Consider the following 15,449-nt stretch of genomic DNA (forward strand, 5'->3'; position numbering starts at 1 on the left):
TCCGGTCTCTATTTCTTTCCCTTTACTCACGGGATTTTCTATTTTAGGAGTCTCCTAGTTGTTGGTTTCCTCCTGCGCACTTTCCTCCATCCTACATATCTTCTTCTCTTTTTACGTTTTGCTTTTTCCAGCGGTGGAGCTTGGAATTCCAGGGGTTCCTCTATGTCAGCAATATAACCAGTAAAGTCGTGGGAGACTTCAATTGGTACTGGGTAGAGGTTGAGATTCTGGAACGCTTCCGATATCTCATTCATGCTGCATAGCATATATGCAAAATGCACAAAAATGCTAAGTTAAAACTTTGGAACAAAGTTTTACAAATAAACACTGAAGTTTTATTGCATATTAATTTGTACAGAGGACAACAGAAAGAAACACACTAGGATTTATTTATTTACTGGGTAGTAATTTTCTGCTAGGCCAGACTTATTGAAAATTTAGAGGTTTGTATTTTCTGCTACGGTAGCTAGCATATAAAGATCCCATTTTTCATCTAACTTATCTTCCCAAGGTGGACTATTGCCTAATTACTGGATTTCTGGATTAAACCTCACTTTCTTGACTTGGGGTTTCCGACTTTTCCTAATAATCGAATTTCTTTTCTCTGGGGTAAGAGGATTTTCATATTGTGCCTTTCGGACAAAAATCCCTTCTTCTAGGTCTGCTGGGTATTTGGAGGAAGAGGTTCCTTTTTCTGTGGATGCAGTATCTAATTTGTGGTAGATAGCAGAAAGCTTTTGTTTACCCATATTATATCTAACAATAATCCAGTTAATAAAACACATAATCACATAATGGCAATTAATAGAATTAAGTATTTTGTTAAATACTTAATTTATAGGCTTAAATCAGTGGCTCGATCAGTGGCTCTATTAGTAGCTCTGATACCACCTTTTCCTGTCACGACCCTCGGCCCCGGTTTGACCCGGTTCAAGAGCCGCGAGGCAGGAAACCCGTGGTATCTAATTTAGGCGACAACGGAAGTCTTTTAATACAGGATCTTTTAATACTGAAAATGCTCGTTTAATATATTACAGAAAGTTTTAGGGATAAAATCCCATAATTTACAAAAAAGTGATTTCACCGGGAAATCTTTATTTCTCAAAACATGTTTCTTTATTTGTTCATATTGAGCCACTTCTCTGAGCTTGTAGTGCTTCACGGCACTTTTCTTGGATCACAACAGATCACCTGAAACATGTTTGAAAAAGGTTTTGTCAGCAGGGAAATACTGAGTGAATCATTCAGTTTACTAAAACGACCCATTGGTTATAATTTACAGTATTAAGGGCGATTACAATGTTTCTGATATCAAACCAACTACCCACAGTATTTGTCACTCGACCATCCATTGGCTAGCCCATTTGTCCAATGGTGTCTGTGACTGTGGTCAGATCACCCCTTGGCCACCCGTTTGTCCAAGTGTGATGGGAAACAAGTAATGTATACAAAACCCCACATACCGGCTGTAATATGGTGATTACAAAGACTTAATCCCTGTAATTATAACTTCTGAAAATAATTTGGAGTTTTGTAAAACAATTGATAAAAAGAGAATGACTCACAAACTGTGAGAAAAGAGAATGACTCACATTGCAGTTTTAACGAGCAAGGTATAAGCCTACTGATTAACCGTGATTAACCTAATTTAAACACAATGCACACACAAACGGGTTAGTAACTAATACAGCAGTTACGACAATTCACGAGATCAAACCCACACAACGATTAACAAGTGCAATACTTAACAATTCAACGGATTCACGACGAATAACAGAGCATAGTCCGAATTCGAACAGCACTCAAATATTCAAGTCGAAATCACGATGAATAACAAAGTATAAGCTCAATTTGAGCAGCACTCAGACAATCGTTGGATAGTTACAATCGATCGGACGTTGAATCGTAATAGCGATTGAGTTATTACCCTGATTGCGGCAGCACTTCGTGAACTAGTGTGTGGTGTGGACTGTTGTTACTATAACTCGACGTACGTTCATAGAATTTCCGTCGTTTCAAACACATAAATCAAGTGCCAATGTCTGCTATTTATACTGATTTTTGGACACGCTTACGGACCGTATGCCTTATCCCTTACGGTCCGTAAGGGAAGCAGTCTAAATATAGGGTAGCTAGGTTTGGGACTAGCTATGCTGAGTTGACAGATTCTTCAAACGAAAATTAGACAGCGAGAATTATAGATAATCGTCACTAGGGTTTACCCCCCTTGAGTTTTAGGGGCCCTGATCCTGATTCCGATTGTTCTGGAAATTTTAGGGTTAATGCAGAATTACTTGGGTGTCTCAATTAGGGTTTCCTTAATAGATAATTACCATCCTAATTATGGATTTTAGTGAGAGTTGTTACACTAGTCGAAGGTTGTGTTTTAAAACTTAAATAACAAGTGTTTGTAATACTCAAATTTTATGAATGGATGAACATCGTTTGATCATGTAGTTGTTTATTACGATTGAATGCAATGATATTAAACCAGTCACACATCATACGCTTCCGCAAAAGTCAGAATGTGACATTGAAAGCTACGCCCCTGCTGGTGTAGTGGTAAATCCCTTTCTTTACCAACAAGAGGTTATGGGTTCAATTAGAGGTGTACAAATCGGGTTTTTTTTAAACCGGTCCGTTTTTTAACCGAACCGGCTTTTTTTCATCCATCCAAAACAAAAACCGGTTTTTTTTAATAACCGGTTTTTCAAGTTCAAAACAATAACCAGTGTAACCGGTTGGGATCGGTTTTTAACCATTTTTTAAAACCGGTTTCGGTTATTAACCGGTTTTTCAGATCAAGAATAGTAACCAGTCACCAACCGCCGGTTCGGTTCGGTTTTAAAATCGGTTAAAAAAACCGGCGGTATTTTTTCCGGTTACGGTTCTAAAACCGCTTTTTTACACCTTTAGGTTCAATCCTTTATAGCTCACTTTTCTCTTTTTTTTAAATTTAGTTCAAACCTCGCTATGACCCGATCCGAACGAGGACCGACCCGAAAAATTTAACGTTTTGTTATGAAAATTTTGAACATCGAAAAAAATGGACCTGTCGAAAAAAAAATTTGGATCCGCCACTGATTATAACATGGTATTAAACTAAAGTATTAAAATGGCCGGAGTGTTTGATTTTGCATAAAAGCCATTCTGGTTGGATCCTTAATTTAAAGTTTTGAACTATAACTAATATTTCAAGCAAGAAGGGTGATGGTTGAGTAAAATAAAATGGAACCTTAGGCCACTGGGGTGGCAAGTTATACTTCTGTGATAAGCCAAAAATAACGCGTGGAACACCTTTGTACACCGCCGCCACCACCTTATTTAACGCGTGAAGAATTGTGGAAACCATCACGCGTGGAGAAGAGATGACCGTTTTATTTTTTGACCGTTTGGCACAATATTACCGTTTGGGGTTTAATTTTTTTAGAGGTTTTTTATATAAAATCCAATTCATTCCCTCATCACTCAATCAAATAAATCAAAAAACTCTCCAATTCTACTAAAAAATTCTCCAATTCAACTCCAAAATTTTACATCTCAGTCTAAATAATTTAACAACAAACATGGAAGGTTCAAGCAAGAGAGGTGGGAGCTCGAAAAAAAGAGGTTCGGGTACGAAGAAAAATCCCGTAAGACCCAAGGTTCGAGCGAATCTTGGCGAGCCGATACGCTTTAGGTTGCAAGACGAACCCGAGCAAGTCACACCCTTTCAAACCCAACAATATCCACCCTTTCAAACCCAACAATATCCACCCTTTCAATCGCAAACGTATCAAAACCAACCGTTCGTTCCACTGTTTCAACCTCACCAATTTCAACCCCAATCGTTTCAACACTTTCAAACCCAACCCCAACAACTCGACCCACTACTAAAAGATAACACCCACATCCGTCAATTTGCAAATGCGTATCGTGAACCACAACCAAGTCTCGACGACGATGAAGATGATGATTACGTTCAATAACAACAAGAAGAAGAAAAAGAAGAAGAGGAAGAGGAAGAAGAACAAAATGATGATGTTCAAGAAATTGTCCCAACCATCCGACAACATTGGACGAGCGAGGAGGAAGTGGCCTTGTGAAGGCGTACTTGCACATCTTCGAGAACAAGAAACATGCCAACGAGCAAAGAAAGGATACGTTTTGGAGACGGTTCATTAATCATTTTAGCCGACTTCCCGATGCAAAGGAACGAAACATGGACCAAATGACGTCGAAATGGACGGATTTGAACGGGAAAATTAGTAAGTTCAACGGTTGTTTCATTCAAAAGGTATGTTCTTTTTATAAAGTTTAAATCTTTAAAAAAATTGTTATTTTGTAAAAAACTGTTATTTTAAAAAAAATCAAAAAAATGTTATTTAAAAAAAAAGAAACTGTTATTTTTTATAAAAACAAACGGAAAACAATTTTTTAAAAAAAACAGAAACTGTTTTATTTTTAAAAAACAGAAACAGTATTTTAAAAAAAAAACAGAAAACAATTTTTATTAAAAACATAAAACATTTATTTTTTATAAAAAAAGAAATTGTTTTTGTAAAAAAACAGAAAACAGTAATTTTTTTAATAAAAAACTGAAAAAATAATTTTTTTTAAATACATAAGTTTTTATATTTTTTGTAGAACCGTAATCCACAAAGTGGAGCGAGCGAGGCGACAATCATGCGACAAGCCACCGAAGAGTATTGCGAACTCTACAAAAAGAGGAGTTTTCCTCACGTGGCAGCATGGAAGGTTGCGAGGAATCACCCGAAGTGGGTCCCAGTTGATTTGGTCGACATGCGTGGTCCTACGGCTCCAAAAAAAAGAGGAGGTCCGAAAAGATCAAAGACATCCGATTCGGGGAACTACACGACTTCCGCGTCGGATAACTTGCCCCAAATGAATTTAAACGATGACCCCCTTGACGAACCCGATCAACCCATTGACGACCCTGTTGAAGAAGATACACCTACAAGGCCACGTCGCAGGAAAAGTGGTGAATCGTCAAGCAAAGGAAAGGAAGTGGTGGCAGAGTCGATCTTCAGAATCGAAGAGGCGAAAATGGCGCAATACAACGAGGCCAAACAAAGAAAAGAAAAAATTATGTCCATAAAAGTTGAACGTGAGCAGGCGTACATGGGACACTTGAAAACGATAGAAAGACAAAATGATTTAAAAATCTTGTGTGAAAAGCACGTTAATGTGTGAAATGTGTTTTAATTAAATTCAACAAGTTTTTAAAATTGGAAAAACCCGTAAACCACACACTACCGGCAAGTGTACCGGTCGTAAGTAGTAAAACAAGTAAGTCCAATGTATCGAACCGTGGACACAATCTAGCGACTCTTGATACTAAACCTCTACCGAGCCCTAGCCTAATAATTTGTTTGTCTGAAAGATTGGTTTTAACTAAATACTAAATAAACAAATAAATAAACTCAGATAAAACAGAGCAGAAGACTCAGGGAACTGAAGGAAAACTCAAATGCTAGGAAAAAACAGCTATCTAGGTCTAGAATCATACCCGTAACTTACAACTCTCGGAATTGGATAATGGAATGGCTACCAGGTTCCTAAAAATACGACTAACTCAAGAAAACCCTAAAGATTGCTAGATCACCTCCCGGTCTCACTAACACCTCTCGGACAATCCTAAAGTGGACGTGTAAATCACCGGTTACTAGATCAGATCACCTCCCGGTCTCACTTCACTAGGGAATGCTAAGGTACCCAAATGACTCGCTCACTTCCCGGTCTCGCTAATCACAACACACCCTAAGGTATGAAAGGGTAATCTAGGGTTGATGATAATAACTCAAATTTGCTAGGAGCTAAGGAAATCAAGCTAGGTTCACCTCCCGGTCTCACCTTTACCCAAAACCCAAGAACTAGACAAACTGACACTCTATCTCTTCCCGGTCTCAAGAGTGGCAAAACACTAATTTCAAAGACTCACAAGGTTGCTTATAGGGTTATCTAAGACAAGAAACCTCTAGATTATACCACTAACACAAAGTCTATGGAAAATCACGTGTAACACTAGATATGAGACTACCAAAGTAACAAATGTAGAGAAAACGCAAAGCAACAATCAAGTAAACCGATTACTATAAGCATTCATACGCATTATCATCAACAACACAAAGATATTTACCAAAACATTAAGCCAAAAAAAATATATTACCCAAAACCGAAAGTTATAAGTCACAAAATATTCATCAATACGATCTAGGTAGCATAAATATTTAGCTACTCATGTTCAAGAACGAAACAAGCATAGATTCTAAGTTCAACATAACAAAAAACATGTCCAAACAATTTATCAAAACTAGGTTCAACATGAAAGCTATGAAGAAACTATGGAAATACGCGTGTAAATTCGAACCCGTGACGTCTCTAGTTTTAATCTTTGACCTCCTAGCTTTTTCTTCTCTTTCTTGCGTGCCTTCTGCCGTCTGACCTCTATTGCTTTTCGAAAAACAAAACTAAAAATCCACCAAGTCCCGTCCACTTATATCTCCCTCATGGCCTTTAGGTTTTTTTCTTCTTTTATAATATTCAAAGCCCACAAATAATGTTTTCCAAATAAATTCAATGGGCACATGGGCTGTCATGCGCCCCCCCCCCCCCCCCCCCTCGTAATCAACAACTGACCCATTTTTTTGTTTATAATCCACTAGGTTCTTGGTTCAAGTAAATCTCTGATGTTCTCCTTTTCTATTCCCTGTGTGGTCAGCCCACCAATTATATATAAGCTGTCGATTTGTAGATTTTTTTTAAAGTAAACTTCATTAAAACACACCTCCAACCCAAGCGGGCAAAAGGCCAAACAACAAGACAACACCCTCGACCCAAACGGGCAAAGGGCAAACAATTACAGCATATACATCGGGTATTTACACCAATCCATCCAACTAATATCTATACAAGAAGATCTATTTTTAATCCACCCATAACCCCTCGACTTTACCTGTAACAACCCTCATTAAAAATTTCTATTTCTTATGATTTATTGTCCAAAAGGAAACCCTAATTAAGATCCCCAAGTGATTATGCACAAACCCTAAAATTTTCAGAACAATCAGAATTAGAATCAGGGCCCCTAAAACTCAGGGGGTATTCCCGACTTACGATTATCCTCATAAGTTGCTGTCAAACTCGAATTTAACATTTCCGTCGACTCAGCTAAGCTAGTTGCACACGTGGCTACCCTATGGTAGATTGAGACCCGTCGCGTCACGCGTAGCCCCAGGGTAACCCCTCGCGTCACGCGAGGAGGTCAAATTTTCAGTATAAATAGAGGGCATTGGCACTTAGAATTCTGCGTTGGAACGACGTACAAATTCGCTCTGTACGCTGAGATATCAATTGTTTACTCCAAAACACACACGATTACGAAACGTTGCCGCAAAACAGGGTAATAACTCGATCGCTATTACGATTCAATATCCGATCGATTGAAACTATCCGATGAATGTTTAAGTGCTGCTCAAATTAGGGTTATACTTTGTCATTCGTCGTGATTCCGACAGGATGTTTGAGTGTTGTCCGAACTCGGGCTATACTCTGTCATTCATTGCGAATCCGCTGGATGTTTAAGTATCGCACTTTGTCATTTGTTGTGAGGGTTTGATCTCGTGAGTTATCGTAAATGTGGTATTAAGTTACTTACCTAAGTTTCGTGTGCATCATTGTTTAAAATAGGTTATTAGCCTTATCAGTAAGCTAAACTCTACCCCATACACTTACAAATCAAAGTAGATAGCTCAAGTGACCATTTTGTTTATCTACCGAGAAAAGCAAAGGTGAGTTCACACTTTCTACAAGGCAAGGCCATCCTCCGTGGGTAGGATGCCAACAGTATTAATTCCTGCATATTCTCCTTGGGTAGGATATGTACGGCCATCCTCCATAGGTAGGATGCCAATATAAATCCTGCGTATTCTCCTTGGGTAGATTACGTACGTTCGTTCTCCTTGGGTAGGATAACTACAACTATGGGGTAACCCCCACGGCTAGTAAGCCAGCGAACCAACCGTGAATTCACTAACTTTGTTGTTGACTCGTTGTTACATGCCTTGCAGGTCGTTAGGTCCCTAGCTTAAGGAGCTTGCACGAGGAGGCGTGGTCGTTGTGGGAAAACATTTCAACTTATATTAAACTTATGTTTTGGTTTTATGCTTCCGCTGTAAACTTAAAATATGTTTTGACACCAATTGTATTGTGTTGAATTTTATAAACTACTTACATGCTTATTCAATATGATTGGTGGCTATGATCCTAGGCATGTCACGCCTCCAAGGCGGGGTGGGGTTTTTGGGGGTGTGACATTACCTCCCCTAAAATATCTTGCGGGCTTCGTCGAATCTGCTTGAAAACCAATTCATTTCTCCCTTTCCAGATACACCAACACGAAATAATTACCAGACCTTGAATAAGACTCTTAGCTTTCTTACCTTGTTCCGTGAAATTGTGTATCTCCATAATGTCTTTGAAGTTGAAAGAATATATCTGCGGCAATTTACACCAAGCACTGAAAGCTGACCAGACCCTCTCCACCACTGGACATGCAGTAAATAAGTGCTCCACCGTTTCCTCGAAGTCTTCACAATAAGGGCACATAACCGAAGTAACATTCACATTCCTTCTTCTCAAGTTAACTTTTGTAGCTAATCTATCCACATTACCTCTCCACGCCATAATATTGCATTTGAGTGGGACCCATTTACACCATTCAAAGTTAGGGGGTGACTAACTCCTCTATCCTCAATGAGAGCCAATTTGACGGATTTCACCGAGAATCCTTCCTGATTGTCTACATTCCACAACCATATATCCTCATTATTTGAAAAATACGTCCCACTGAGAACCTCCTGACATTCCTGCCATTCCTTAAGCTCTACGTCCAACTCTGGCTACCTAGACCAATTCCATACAAATCCGTTATTTCCTTGGTTCGCATCCGTTTTTTCAGCTACCCTACACATTTTAAACAATTTCAAACCAAACAAGTGTGGCCATCTTTCCACAAAAGGCATATCACCCATCCAAGTGTCCAACCAGAAACGAATCTCCTCCCCATTCCCAACCTTACCCAAAATCAGCCGGTTTATACCCTTCCCGTTAATTTTCAATTTAGATATCGTATTCACAATATTTTTCCAACAACCCTTAATTTTTCCATTAATCGGAAGGAAGTTCCTATGACTGTTTTTACCATGACACGCTTCCACCACCTTTCTCCACAAATTCTGATTTTCGACTCTGTACCTCCATCCCCATTTAAAAAGAAGCGCTAAATTGATCTCTTTGAGTCTGTTGATACCCAACCCCCTTTTTGATTTGGGCTATGTGATCCAATCCCAAGCCACCCAGTTCATTTTGTTATTTTCATTTGTTCCCGCCCAAAAAAAATTCTCATTTTCGCTTCAAGAATCTTAATAATTCCCACCGGAGCCTTATATAATGAGAAGTAATATACCGGGAGACTTTCCAACACAGAATTAATCAGAGTGAGTCTCCCCCCTATCGAAATAGATTTAGTTTTCCACACCGACAATCTTTTGTCGAAAACCTCAATAATCGGAGTCCAATTATTGATTATGTTCATGTTAGCTCCCACCGTAATCCCCAAATAAGATAGCGGGACTTTATCATAATTACACCCCACCACTGTAGCCATATCCCTTATCTCACAATCTTCCACTCCCAACCCGTATAAGTTAGATTTATGAAGATTAATTTTTAAACCCGAACATAAATAAAATATTCTCAAGCATCTTGTCACATTTAAAACATTATCCATATCCCAATCCCCCATCAAAAGAGCATCGTCCGCATAGAACAAATGAGATATTTTCGGACCATTATTAGGAGTTTGAATTCCTTTGAATAAACCTTCAGCCCCAGCTTTGCAAAAGATGCCGGATAGAGCTTCCATAACAAGAAGGAATAAAAATGGTGACAACGGATCTCCTTGCCTAACTCCTTTGGAACAACTAAACTCAAAGGTAGAAGACCCGTTCACAAGAAGTGAGGATCTAGCCATTATGTGTGCAGCCCATTTAAATAATTGTTCAAGCACAATTTCAACAACCACTTCAATGCAGACGTTTCCTCCTATAATTCAATTTCACTAGAAGTTAAATTTAAAAATCAAACTTAATTAACTCATAAAACTCATTTAATTTCATTCAATGGGTTTTTCCATGTGGATACGTCACTTTTGTTTCTACCCATTAAGCCTTCTAGCAAATTAGTAAATTTTACTAATAGTTAATTCTATCAATGTTGAAGACAATTCATCAGTTTTCTATTTTTTTAATCACCAACAACTTTTTTTATATATTAACAAACTTGATTTTTCAAATTACAAAGCATTTACTTCGTTTGTCAGTATGATCCAACCATTTAATCTTATATTTTTCACAACCAACCCAATCACAAATAATTCAATTTAAGAATAGAATTCCAACACTTTTGTCATAAAACCCATTCAAAATTCAAGGATAATTGTGTATAAAATATATATAAATTTAAGTATATCACACGTCCATCTCGACGAACCGTTTAAGTCAATTGTAATTCAACAAAAGCGCGAGATTTGCGAAAGGTGGGGTTGGGAGACGCCACCCGTTTAATTTAAGTTTTTTTCCAATGTTTAGTTGTTTTTTTATTTTGCTATGTAATTTGTTTTTTAATTTTAATGAAATTTATAATTCAGTGTTTTATTGTTAATTTCTAATTTTAAAATAAAAATTAAAAAAATTGTGAGTGATGAAATTCTATCACTAGTGACCACCGCTACTACAAAATGCTTGTGAGTGATAGAATAGTGGCTGATGACATGGCAGGAGATGATTGGATGTTTGTGACTGATAGAATTCTATCACTATTGACAGGGGCGGATGTAGCATGTACCGGGGGGCAACCCCCGCTACGGCTTGGCGCGAAAAAATTTGACGTTTTTAGTGTAAATTTTGGAAAAAATTGATGTTTTTTCGATTTCGTTACGGCTTATTTATAAAACGTTACGGCTTGGCGTGAATCCTAGATCCGCCACTGACTATTGACCACCCCCACTCCCCTTAGAGAAGAAATGGGTGATAGGTGGTATGGTTTGTACTAATGGGGTGGTGGTCCATTGCAAAGACAAAACCTTTAGAAACATCTAAGTTGGGAAGGAGAAGGTCTTGAGTTCATCAAACTTGTAAGCCTTTACAAGATAATCAGCTGGGATAAACTAGTGTTAACCAATATTTTATCAAACTTGTAAGCCTATTTATAAGCAAGCATGTTTTATCTTTTGATTACGAATGAATATATGAATAACGTAAGTGTATGGTCTCATAAAAAGTTCAGAACAAGATGTCAACCAACAATTAACCAAAGTAACTATCGAAAATTAACAAAATAAGGTATTAAATAATAAGGGGAATTGGCCTGTAATAATCCCACCAAGACCTTATTGGCCATTAATAATCCCATCTCAGAATATTCCTTCCACCAGTCCCACCTTTCACCTATTTTTCCTACAATGGTCTCCCGTTAAAAAAAAACTTAACGGAGTTAAGCTTTTTTCCAAATTACAAACAATTTTTTAGGGCTTTTGATCAGAACGATGATACGAATCCATTGATGTAAAACTTACTTCGAATTGATGTTCCAAGTGACTTGATTTTGGTTAATTGAAAAATTAAACACCCGAATTGAAGCGTCGTTTTCATCGTTTGGAGCATCGTTTCGAGGTAAGTTTTACATCAATGGACTCGTATCGTCGTACTAATCGAAAGCCCTAAAAAATCTGTATGTGATTTGGAAAAAAGCTTAACTCCGTTAAGGTATTTTAACGGGGGACCATTGTAGGAAAAATAGGTGAAAGGTGGGACTGGTGGGGGGAATATTCTGAGGTGTGATTATTAATGGCCAATAAGGTCTAGGTGGGATTATTACAGGCCAATTTCCCAAATAATAATAAACAAAAGCAAACAAATTAATAGAACAAGAAATTGAACTAACCTGAGCTAGAAGAGTCAAAGGCTCGAACAATTGAGTCCAAGAGGTTCTTCGTTCAACTCGATTCCGTGGTTTCGCCTAGGGTTGGCATAACGGGTCAACCCGATCTGTTAAGACACGAACACAATAAGACATAAACCCGAAACACGTAAACACGAACACGACATGAAATCTTATCGTGTCAGATTTTCGAAACAGGAACACGAACCTGTTAATATATAGGTTACACGAAACGACCTGTTAAGACACGAAAAAATTACCAACGTATCATACAACATGTTTAAGACACGAACACAACCTGTTAAGACACGAACATGTCCTGTTTAAGACACGAATACCACATGTTAAAACACAAACACGAACATGCCCCAGCCTTTTAAATCATTCTTTTAATTGTTACGTGAAGTGCATGCTCTCATATCTTCTAAACCTCAACCTACTCTGCGATCGAGATCGAAATCGAACTTCTGGCTATCCTCACATCTCGAAGAGTCCATGGAAACGAACTCAAGACTTTCGGTTGGCCCTCACCACTAGTATAACTCGGTAATTACATAATTTTGATTCTTGATATATATATATATATAGGGTAAGGATAGTGTAAAAAGGGCCTAAAGTGTGAGAAGTGTATTATAACACTATATATAATACTATATAACACCATATAAACACCGTATAACAATATGTAACACCATATAATACCATATAACACTATGTAACACTATATAACATTATATAACAAATATAACACTATACATCTATCATAGACATGCTATCAGACAAACTATAGTGTTATATTTGTTATATAATGATATATAGTGTTACATAGTGTTATATGGTGTTACATATTGTTATACGGTGTTTATATGGTGTTATATAGTATTATATATAGTGTTATAATACACTTCTCACACTTTGAGCACTTTTTACCGGATCCTCTCCCTATATATATATAGGGAGAAGATCATGCGAGAACCACCTCTTATTGTGAGAACCGCGAGAACCAATGTGAACACAAAAAATGCCTAAAAATAGCTAAAATCACACAAAAAAAAAAATTTTTTGAATTTTTTATAAAAAAATCGCTACTTTTCGAAGCCAAAAAACTTTTTTTTTAAATTTTGTTTTTTTTTTTTTAATTTTTTTTTGCTTCTAAAAGTAGCGATTTTAACATAAAAAATATAAAAGAATTAAAAAAAAATTAGATTTTTTTTTTTTGATTTTTTTAGGTTTTTTGGGGGTTTAGTTTTTAGCATTTTAGCTTGGGGGGGTGGTGGGGGGAGGGGTTTAGGTTTTTGGGGGGTGGGGGAGGAGGGTTTAGGTTTTTTTTTTTTTTGGGGGGGGGGGGTTAGGTTTTTTTTAGGTTTTTTTTAGCATTTACCTTGGGGGGTGGGGGGGGGGGGTTTAGGTTTTTTTTTTGGGGGGGGGGGTGGGGGTTAGGTTTTTTTAGCTATTTTAGGTTGTGTTCACATTGGTTCTCAAGGTTCTCACAATAAGAGTGGTTCTCGCATGAGTCCCTCCCTATATATATATATATATATATGTGTGTGTGTGTGTGTGTATGTGTGTGTATCTTGGATGCAATTGTTTGAATTACATGATGATCTGGTGATTACACGATGCTAGAGATCATGTGTTTATAATGTTCGGATCAACGAGAGTTCGGTTAAGCCACTAGGGTTTTTATTTTGGGTAAAAATCTTGCTTGTTGTGATATATATTAATGTTTAAGCATGATTCTATGGAGTGATAATGGCTGTGTATGCGGCTGTGTTCTATGATTAGTTTACTATAGTTGAAGTTGGGATGAATAGCGGGTTCGGGTATATCTCTCGGGTGTGGTTTATGGGTTTAACCCGGTGATTGGTGATAAATTAGTTACTATATGATCCTATTTATGTGTGAAACCTGCTGTGGATATTGGTTGTAAGTGGTATAGGGGGCATAAATAAATCGTTTGGTATATAAATGTCTCCGTCTTTGATTTGCATTAAGAAATATTTGTTATATAGTTTAAATTGTTCAACCCTATAACACAAGAGGAATTAACCTAGTATAAGGGATAAAGAAAAGTATCTAATCTAAATACGTAAATATTTTTCAAACTACCCAAATAGGTAAATATATAGATATTTTTTTGTATTTACACTAGTTTGAGAGACTATATTCGTTTTTAATAACACACCATATACTATAAATCTCATCAGTTTTGCTATATTTTTTTACATGAATAGCGAAAATCTGAGTTCAAAGTAGATTTGCCCTTGGAAAACTATAAAAAAAGAAACCGTCTGGTCATCTTCTCGACGCAAAACACATATGTATGTTATTAGTGGTTTCTACTCCTATTATAAGCAAGTGTTAATTGTGTAAGTTATTTATGTGTGTAAGTTTTGGTTTGTAGGTTGAGTGTGTATGGATTTCAATAGTTCTGTAGCTATGAGGAAAAGAAACAGGGTATGTAAATCATACACTTTAGCATACAAACCTACAGTTTGTGATAAAAAGAAAAAATAAAAAAATTTCTATTTTTAAACTACCGTTGGTCTGCATAATATTCAAATCGATGTTAAACATGATGAATAAACAGTACCTGAGGGTCGAGATTGGCGACGTAGGCTGTGAAATGACCTCAAGCTCTGATGAGAAACAGAGAGAGAGAGAGAGGGAAAATTGAAACCGTGGAGAGAGAGAGAATTAGAGTTTATGTTTGTTATGAGAATTTGAAATTGAAAAGAGCTTTATATACCTATATGGTTTGAATTTTAAATCTGGAGCCAGAACTTTGAAATTTGAATCTGGCCAGATGTTTGAAGCATGAGTGGAAGGCAGAGGTTTAAAACATGAATGAAAGGCAGATGTTTGATGAATGTGAGCCAAAGTTTTAAATTTTAAAGTGTTCTAATATTAAGCTTTATGATGTCACTATGGCTCCTTTATGGCTGCCACCTCATCGTTGATGACATAAGAAAAACATTGTTGGATAACCTCTATGGCTGTCACATAAGCTTTTCTTATGTCATTGATGATTCTTCTTTTATAGAAAGTATAGATAGAAGATTTGTTATATAGTTTAAATTGTTCAACCCGTGTAACACACGGGGAACTAACCTAGTATAAGGGATAAAGAAAAGTATCTAATCTAGATACATAAATATTTTTCAAACTACCCAAATAGGTCAAATATATATATTTTTGTATTTACACTAGTTTGGGAGACTATATTCGTTTTTAATAACACATCTATACTATATAATAAAAGAAACCTGTTTTGGAACACTTGTCATTCTCTCATTTAATTGATTAAAATTATTAATAATACTAAAAATAATAATATTTAATCTAAATTAATACAAATTCTTATTATTAATAATATTTAATCAAATCTAAAATCTTTCAATAATTATCATTTAGTTTAATATCTTCTAATTAGTTATAGATAATCTCCT

The 15,449-nt window shown here is 36.7% G+C and overlaps 1 protein-coding gene and 1 long non-coding RNA gene across 2 annotated transcripts; one reads left to right on the forward strand and one right to left on the reverse strand.

Annotated features, from left to right (window-relative positions):
* The first annotated feature begins 4,201 nt into the window (after positions 1 to 4,201).
* LOC110931352 (glutathione S-transferase T3-like) lies at positions 4,202 to 5,193 on the forward strand. The gene is made up of 2 exons (XM_022174749.1): positions 4,202 to 4,276; positions 4,627 to 5,193. Exons 1-2 carry the CDS (start codon positions 4,202 to 4,204, stop codon positions 5,191 to 5,193), a joined length of 642 nt encoding a protein of 213 aa, XP_022030441.1.
* A 1,653-nt stretch (positions 5,194 to 6,846) lies between these two features.
* Positions 6,847 to 8,395, reverse strand: LOC110927618. The gene is made up of 2 exons (XR_002585770.1): positions 8,320 to 8,395; positions 6,847 to 6,955 (listed from the first exon to the last, which is right to left on the reverse strand). It is a non-coding gene; the product is annotated as an uncharacterized LOC110927618 (long non-coding RNA).
* Positions 8,396 to 15,449: the final 7,054 nt, after the last annotated feature.

The sequence above is a fragment of the Helianthus annuus genome, chromosome 3 (genome assembly GCF_002127325.2).
Source record: "Helianthus annuus cultivar XRQ/B chromosome 3, HanXRQr2.0-SUNRISE, whole genome shotgun sequence".
NCBI classification, from domain to species: domain Eukaryota; kingdom Viridiplantae; phylum Streptophyta; class Magnoliopsida; order Asterales; family Asteraceae; genus Helianthus; species Helianthus annuus.

Excerpts from the sequence above, each read along its gene's own strand:
- LOC110931352 (XM_022174749.1), top strand. The coding sequence starts at position 4,202 with ATGGACCAAATGACGTCGAAATGGACGGATTTGAACGGGAAAATTAGT. Across the intron at positions 4,277-4,626 it reads ACGGTTGTTTCATTCAAAAG|AACCGTAATCCACAAAGTGG; the intron begins GTATGTTCTTTT and ends TATTTTTTGTAG.